Source organism: Microtus ochrogaster, chromosome 2, assembly GCF_000317375.1.
Source record: "Microtus ochrogaster isolate Prairie Vole_2 chromosome 2, MicOch1.0, whole genome shotgun sequence".
NCBI classification, from domain to species: domain Eukaryota; kingdom Metazoa; phylum Chordata; class Mammalia; order Rodentia; family Cricetidae; genus Microtus; species Microtus ochrogaster.
In genome coordinates this window covers 23,016,998-23,025,461 of record NC_022010.1, presented here as the reverse complement: position 1 = coordinate 23,025,461, position 8,464 = coordinate 23,016,998, and the positions used below count along the sequence as shown (strand labels likewise).

Sequence of the window (8,464 nt, the reverse complement as noted above, 5' to 3'; positions counted from 1 at the left end):
AAAAAAAAAAAAAAAAAAAAAAAGAAAGAAACCAAACAAGTGAAGATAAAACGAAACAAAATGAAGTAGAATACAATTAAATAAAATATGATAAGATGACACAAACGTCCATTCCTAGAGACGTCCTCCTTGCTCTTGCCCTTCTCTCCTTCCTCGCCCCTCAAACGCGGTCTCCTGCAACCACGGCGGCCTCTAGCGGTCAGTGCGTGGCTACGCTGCACTCTTTGCGCAGGCGCGGGAAGAGACAGCCTCCCACGCCCACTTCCGCTCCCCTCCCAGTGTTGCCCGGAAACCGGGGCCGAGACTTGCGTGAAAACGTCACGGGGCGGAGCCTCGGGTGGCGGGAAGAGCCGGCATAGGAATGGAGGTGCAAGAGAGCGGTTGTGGCGCGGCCGAGAGTGGGGCGCCGGAGCCCTCGGCTGTCCCCAGCAAGACCGCGGGCGGCGCCGGCCACTACGAACTGCCGTGGTGAGCGCGCGGCCATAGTAACGCGCGCGGAGAGGTGATGGCGAGTGAGGGCGGGCCGAGCTCCCGGGACCCGGCTGCAGGCTGTGTTTTTGGGGGGGGGAGCACCGAAGCTGCGACCCCGGGAGTTCAGATTTTCTTTTTCTTTCTCTTTTTGAAACTGGATTTCTTTTTTACTCTTTTTTTCCCTTGTGTCAGGGTCTTGTGTGACTCAGGCTGGGCTCTAGCCTACTGTGTAGCACGGGATGACTTTGAATTGCTGTTCCTTCTGCCCCCGTGGGATGACAGGCGTGCTGGGGATGGAACACAGGGTCTCGTGGATGCTAAGCATGCACTCGGTCCCATTCTCAGCCCTGAGTTCCGCTGGGCAGCCCAAGCTGTTCTTGAACTTTCAGCAGTCCTCCTGCCTCAGTTTCCCAAGTGCTGGAATGACAGATGTGAGCTACCAGGCAAATGCAGAGGTTTTTTTTTTTTTTTTAAAGAATTTTTATTTATTATTTATTATGTATACAACATTCTGCCTCCATGTATGCCCGCAAGCCAGAGGAGGGAGCCAAATCTCATTACAGATGGTTGTGAACCACCATGTGGTTGCTGGGAATTGAACTCAAGACCTTTGGAAGAGCAGCCAGTGCTCTTATCCACTGAGCCATCTCTCCAGCCCCCAAATGCAGAGGTTTTTAATTTATTGAAATTGAGGGATGTATGGCTCAGAGCTCACCTAAGTGGTGATGCTTGGACTGACTAATAGCGCGTCACGTATTTTTTTATTGTTTGTTTAAAATATCACCTAAAAAAAATACCAACTCCACCTTATTTTTCTTAAGATAGGCCTCACTACCCTAAGCTAGTTTTGAACTTCGTACATAACCAAGAATGACCTTAAATTCTGAACCGACCATCTCTTCCACCTAAGTGCCAAGGCTGTAGGAGTGTGCCACCACCACTCCCAGTTTTTTGAGTTCGTTGTTTTTTTCTTGGATAAAAATTGATTGCAGACATCTGTACAAAAGCACATACTGTTATGGCCCTACTGGCACTTGCTTTCCTTTATCAAATGTAGGGTCTCTGGCACCAGACAGCAGAGTGATCCCTTAGCTCTCTGAAGTATCTGGACTATGTAGTGGTTCTTCACCTTCCCAATGCTGCGGCCTTTGAATACAGTTCCTCATGCTGTGGTGACCCCCCCCCCCCATCACAACATTATTTTCATTGCTACTTCATAACTGTAATTTTGCTACTGTTCCGAATTGTAATGTAAATATCTGTTTTCCAATGGTCTTAGGTGGCCCCTGTGAAAGGGTCGCTTGACAGTCTCCAAGAGGTCATGACCTACAGGTTGAAAACCATTGATCTAGAATAATACTAGGGAAAATATTACAAAAGCTGGAAATGTGGCTCGGTGGCAGAATTCTTGCCTGTCATTCTCAGGGCCTAGAGTTCTATCTCCAGCACTCAAAAGAAAAGGAAAAAAGGCGCATATTGCATGTAATTTAGCATTGTCCGGTTGCCACAGTAATAAGTAAAAAGGAAATCGGTGTCCAAATGGACTAGCATACATCTGTTAGGTCACTGTCAGCTACACAGTGAATATGAGGCCAGCCTGGGCTACAGGATAGTCCTCGTCTCCAGAAACAAGTCCTGATGAGATGGCTCATGACGAGGGTGCTTGTAGCCAAGGCTGACAACCTGAGTTTAGTCCCTGGACTCTACAGGTTGGAAGGAGAGAACTGACTCCCAAGTTGCTCTCTGACCCTGACACCTGTGCTGTTGCACACACAATTTAAACGTGTGTATGTATGTGTGCTTAAAACAACAGAAAGCACTCCGGAGGCTGAAGTTGACGGATCTCTGAGGTCAAGGCCAGCCCGGTCTACAAAGGGAGTTCCAGTCTGGCAAGGACTACCTGGTGAAACCCTGTCTCTGAAAACAAAAACGAGATCAACAGACTATAATAAAGAGGCCGGGCGGTGGTGGCGCACGCCTTTAATCCCAGCACTCAGGAGACAGAGGCAGGCGGATCTCTGTGAGTTCGAGACCAGCCTGGTCTACATGAGCTAGTTCCAGGACAGGCTCCAAAACCACAGAGAAACCCTGTCTCAAAAAACCAAAAAAAAAAAAAGAAAAGAATATAATAAAGAGCACGTCGATGGTCAGATCATTGTAAATCTGCCATGTCTGTGCCCAGAGCTGGAAGAGGTCATTTTCTCTCAACATTGCTCGTTTATTTAAAAGGCAGAACTTCGCGGTCAGGAGGCTGTGATAGGAGGGTCATAAGTTCCAGGCCATCTGGAGATGTGGCCCAGTTGATAGGACGCTTATCTGCCATTCAGAAAACCCACATTTCCATCCCCAGCACCTCATAAACTGGATGTGGTGAAGCCTGTGATCCTAGGACTAGGGAGGATTACAGGGAAGATTATTTTATGTCTGTGGGCGTATGCAGTGCCCTCAGAGGTTGAGGAGAGGGAGTTAGAACCCTGGGAACTGGAGTCACAGATGATTGTGAGCTGTGTGTGGGTGCTAGGAATTGAACCTGGGTCCTCTGGAAGAGCAGCTGGTGCTTTAACCACTAACCTATTTCTCCAGCTCCAAAGGAAAAATATTTTAATGAAGTGTCCAAGTGCCATTTCAGAATTGCTTAAGAACTGTTCACACATGGCCAGGCTGTGGTGGCACATGCCTTTAATCCCAGTACTCCGGAGGCAGAAGCAGGTGGATCTCTGAGTTCGAGGCCAGTCTGGTCTACAGAGTGAGTTCCAGGACAGCCAAGGCTACACAGAGAAACCCTATCTCGGGGGTGGGAGGTTGGGGGAGAGGGGCCAACTGTCCACTGAGACTTCCCAGTCACGGCCCTAAACCACCAGTTGCTGCTTGAGGGCAGCAAGAGTAGACCAGCTGGAACAATAGCAAACTGAGGGTCAGCTCAGTCTGCCTGGCACAGCAGAGACCTGGGGGTGCAGCACTTACATTATTGCTGTGACGGAAGTGGGTGTGCGTGGGTCCATCGCTGTGCACTCGGCAGTGTCTGCAAGTGATGTGCAGCAGAGCTGGCTAGACGGAAACCACAGCTTACCGTGAGGTTCCTCTGCTGTGGGGTGGACAGGCAAGGAGCCAGTTCATATCAGAGGGTCTCTTGCTATCTTTGTTTTGTTTAAAGCTTTTTCTTTTTTATTTCTGTATTGAGAGGATGGGGGGGGGGGCTGGTCTTGCACCTGCTATACCACCGGTGTGGAGGTCAGAGACCAACTTCTAGGATTCTCTTCTACCATGTGTGTCCCAGGGATTGAACTCAGGTGGTCAGACCCATCAGCAAGCACCTTTACCACTGAGCCATCTTGTTGGCTTCTTTTTTGATCTTGTTTTTGGGGTTTTTGTTTTGTTTTGGTTTTTTAAGACAGGGTTTCTCTGTATATCCCTGGCTCTCCTGAACTCACAGAGGTGCGCCACCATTGCCTGACTCCCCCCTCCCATTTGGGATTCATTTTATTTTTTGTGTGTGAGTGTTTTCTGTGTGTCTGTCTGGGCATTGTGTGCGTGCAGTATGTGAAGATGCCAGGAGAGGGCATTGCGTCCCTTATGATTACAGTTCCAGGAGGTTGTGAGCCACTGTGTGGATGCTAGAAGTCAAACTCAGGTCTTCTGTATCAGCAAGTGCCCCTAACCACTGAGTCATTTCTCTAGCACATTCTTTTTTAACTTAGTGAAAGTCTCTCTCTGCTTCCACCCCCAACATACCTGAGATTTCAGGTATCTGCCACCATGCCTGGAAGGTTTTTTAATTTTTTGTTGTTGTTATACATTGGTGTTTTGCCTGCCTGATATGTTTGTGCGAAGGTGTCAGGTCCCTGGAATTGGAATTATAGTTGTTAGCGGCTGTGTGGGTGCTGGGAATTGAACCTGGGTCCTCCTGGCACAGCCTTCCTGGGTTGGCATGACAGGTAACACGGTCCCACCCTGCCAGAATTTTCAGGGTTGCCCTTTCCTGTCCGATCCTCTAGTTACTGAGAGGATAACCATGATAATATTTGCTTTTTCCTAAAACAGGGTTGAAAAGTACAGACCAATAAAGCTGAATGAAATAGTCGGCAATGAAGACACAGTGAGCAGGCTGGAGGTAAGGACTCTAACCACTTCCAACATCACGTGTGGATCTGACTAGCTAGTGGTGACTAGATAAAGATGGCCGAGACGGGGAAGGAGGGTGACATCACCTATTCCTTGCTGGGGTGACAAAGTACATGGTGAGCAGAACTTACATCAAGAGGGTTAGTTTAATTTGGCTTTAGCTCACAGTCTAAGGTCGCAGTCCGTCCTGGGGGAAGGTGTGGTGGCAGAGATATGAGGCAGGTCACGCTGCATCCACAGACCCGAAGCAGGGAGGTGGGTGATGCTGCTCACTTAGCCTGCTTCCTCCTTTCCACTGAGTCCATGACCCCAGCCCATGGGAGGATGCAACCCTGTGAGCCTGATGAAGGATGACAGACAGCTTGTTAGCCTTTGCAGGCACCTTATCTGCTGAGCCAGTGTGCTTTCTTGTATTGTTGTTGGTTTGGGGTTTTGTTACTGTCTTTTGTGTGATTTTTTTTGAGCATACTACCCGTTATGTAGCCCTGACTGTCCTGAAACTTTCTCTGTAGACCAAGCTTGCTTCTAACTCACAGAGATCCACCTGCCTCTGCCTCCCAAATGCTGGGATTAAACAAGTGTGCCAACACACCTGGGCTATTTATTTGTCTTCAAGACAGAGCTTTGATATGTAGCTTAAGCTGGTCTTAAACTTGCTCAACCTTGGACAGGCACCAAAGCTACAGAGAAACCTTGTCTCGAACAAACCAAAAAAAAAAAAAAAAATGGGGGGGCTGGAGAGATGGCTCAGTGTTTAAGAGCATTGCCTGCTCTTCCAAAGGTCCTGAGTTCAATTCCCAGCAACCACATGCTGGCTCACAACCATCTGTAAAGAGGTCTGGCGCCCTCTTCTGGCCTTCAGGCATATACACAGACAGAATATTGTATACATAATAAATAAATAATAATAAAAATTTGCTCGACCTCCCTGGTGCTGAGATCAGAGGCATGTAGCCACACTTAATGAACATCTTTTACCTAGGTCTTTGCGAAAGAAGGCAATGTGCCCAATATCATCATCGCTGTGAGTACCTGGGCCTGGTCCCCTGGGCATCTTGCATGTCCACTCCCTCCTCAGGGAGGCCCACATGTCCCTGGTTGACTTGTTGGAGAATCAGGGGAGCAAGTGCCAACAGTGGGAATTGTGGGAGCAGCAAGATCTACCTGGGAACCCTTTAATTAATCAGTTAATTTTTATGTGTATGGGTGTTTTGCCTGCATCTGTGTTTATACACCATGGGTATGTTTGGTTCCCTGGGAGGTGGGGGTAGTGATAATATATCCTTTGGAGCTGGAGTTACAGCCCATTTGGGGCATTGGGAATGGAAGCCAGTGCTCTTAACTGCTGAGGCATCTCTCCAGCCTCTGGGTTTTCCCTGCATGAAGCAGAGAGCTCTCACCTACAGGGTCCCCCAGGAACCGGCAAAACGACCAGCATTCTCTGCTTGGCGAGAGCACTGCTGGGCCCGGCGCTGAAGGATGCAGTTCTGGAGCTCAATGCATCAAATGACAGGTACAGTGGGAGGGGAGGTGGAGGCCGTCTGCTGTACCTGAGTCTAGAGGCTCCACTTGGTTCTAGCTCGTGCCTGGTGCTTGCTTCACTGGCTCCACGCTTAACAGGGGAATCATTCATTGCCTTGTCTGAGTGTCTGAGGAGCACCTGCAGGGTTCCTCGTTTTGATGAAAATGTTAAAAAAAATACTTTTTAAAATTTGTTTTTATTGCTGCTTATTTATTGTGGGGAGGGGCATATGCCACGATGTACATGTGGAGGTCAGAGGACACCTTGCTGGGAGCTGGTTCTCTCCTTCCACAAAGTGGATCCTAAGGATCAAACTCAGGTTGTGAGGGTTGGTGGTAAGAACCATCCCCCCCCCCGGGGGGGGGAGCTGGAGAGATGGCTCAGTGGTTAAGAGCATTGCCTGCTCTTCCAAAGGTCCTGAGTTCGATTCCCGGCAACCACATGGTGGCTCACAACCATCTGTAATGAGGTCTCTTCTGGCCTGCAGACATACACACAGACAGAATATTGTATACATAATAAATAAATAAATATTTTAAAAAAAAAGAACCATCCCCCCAACCCTGTTGTGGGTGTGTGCGTGCATGAGGATCAGAGCATAACCATGTGGAATTTTTTTTCCTTTTACCTTTATATGGGTTCTGGGGATTGAACTCTGGTTGTCAGTCTTGCCTGGTCTGCCAGCAGGTGGCTTTACCCAATGTGCCATCTCACCAGCCCTGAAACCACTTTCAAATGTCAACTTCAGTCATGTTAATATGTTTGTGTTCTTGTGCAACAGCTTTCTGGCCCTGCGAAACTGAAACTGCCCTCATGCGCCTCCCCATTTCCCTTCTGCAGCCCCGGCAGCCACAGCCCACCTTCTGGTCTGTGTATTTGACTATTAGCTCATGTTCCCAGGTTAGAATAAGGTCTTGTAGCCCTTGGGGCTACTCGGAGGATTTACAAGCCCCTTGTGAGCTTGGGGTGGTCTGTGGGCAATCCCAGCACGGGGAAGGGTAAGGCAGGTGGATTCTGAGTACCAGGTCTGCTCAGGTGCTATATAAAGAGCCTCTCTCAAAAAATAAAGTATGGGACTGGAGAGATTGCTCAGTAGTTAAGAACATGTGGTGCATGCCTTTGATCCTAGCACTGGGGAGGCAGAGGCAGGCAAATCTCTGGTTTGAGGCCAGCCTGGTCTACAGAGCAAGTTGCAGGACAGCCAGGGAACACAGAAACCCTGACTTGAAAACCAAACAAAGAAAAGGAACATGCTGCCCTCACCCAGAGTTCCCTTGCACCCACATCAGTCAGTTCACAATTGCTCAGAACTCCAGCTCCAGGGCTTCTGACACCTGGTCTCTACAGGCACCCGCCTGCACGTGCCCTGCATCTGCGCAGACATGTTAAAAAAATAAAATAGGACCAGAGATGGCTCAGTGGATAAACGCCCTCGCTGTGCCAGCTTGAAAGCACTGGTTCTGCCCATATAACTCAAAGTGAAGGCGAGAACTGGGTCTTTAAAGTTGTCTTCTGACTGTATGCGTGCGCATGTGCGCGCACACACACACACGAACCCCTCCCCATGATAATAAAAAGTTCCTCCATTTGTGACACATGCTTTCTTCCTGTTTTTCAGGGGAATTGATGTGGTGAGGAATAAAATCAAAATGTTCGCCCAGCAGAAGGTCACCCTTCCCAAGGGCCGACACAAGATCATCATTTTGGATGAAGCAGACAGGTGCGGGCTGGAGGTGGGGGTCCCCAAGTAACTCAGGCTGGCCTCAGTTTTCCAGTCCTGCTTCTGCCTCCCGAACAACAGGGATTGTGGGCCATGCCCCAGACCTGGCACCCACTGCTCTCTTATGCTTGCCTCAGCATGACGGACGGTGCTCAGCAGGCCCTCAGGAGGACCATGGAAATCTACTCCAAGACGACCCGCTTTGCTCTGGCTTGTAATGCTTCAGACAAAATCATAGGTGAGCATGCCACCTGGGTCACTATCCAGTGAGGCGTATTTATTTATTTATTTATTTATTTATTTATTTATTTATTATTTATTTTTTATTTATTTATTTTTTTAAGATTTATTTTGCGAGGTGGTGATGACACACGCCTTTAATCCCAGCACTCAGGAGGCAGAGGCAGGCAGATCTCTGTGAGTTCGAGGCCAGCCTGCTCTACAGAGCCAGTGTCAGGATAGGCTCCAAAGCTACACAGAGAAATCCTGTCTCGGAGAAAAAAAAAGATTTGTTTATGTATGTGAGTGTTCTGAGGCATCAGATCCCACTATAGATGGCTGTGAGCCACCATGTGGTTGCTGGGAATTGAACTCAGGACCTCTGGAAGAGCAGCCAGTGCTCTTAACCT

The 8,464-nt window shown here is 48.7% G+C and overlaps 1 protein-coding gene across 1 annotated transcript in view; it reads left to right on the top strand.

The window, feature by feature from the left end:
- The first annotated feature begins 327 nt into the window (after positions 1–327).
- Positions 328–8,464, top strand: part of Rfc2 (replication factor C subunit 2) — a 15,592-nt gene continuing 7,455 nt past the window's right edge. Inside the window, exons 1-6 of the mRNA XM_005344656.2 lie at positions 328–468; positions 4,513–4,582; positions 5,576–5,617; positions 6,000–6,106; positions 7,734–7,835; positions 7,973–8,073. Of these exons, the coding sequence (XP_005344713.1) occupies positions 362–468; positions 4,513–4,582; positions 5,576–5,617; positions 6,000–6,106; positions 7,734–7,835; positions 7,973–8,073 (529 nt within the window). The 5' untranslated portion in view covers positions 328–361. The remainder of the gene's footprint in view (positions 469–4,512; positions 4,583–5,575; positions 5,618–5,999; positions 6,107–7,733; positions 7,836–7,972; positions 8,074–8,464) is intronic.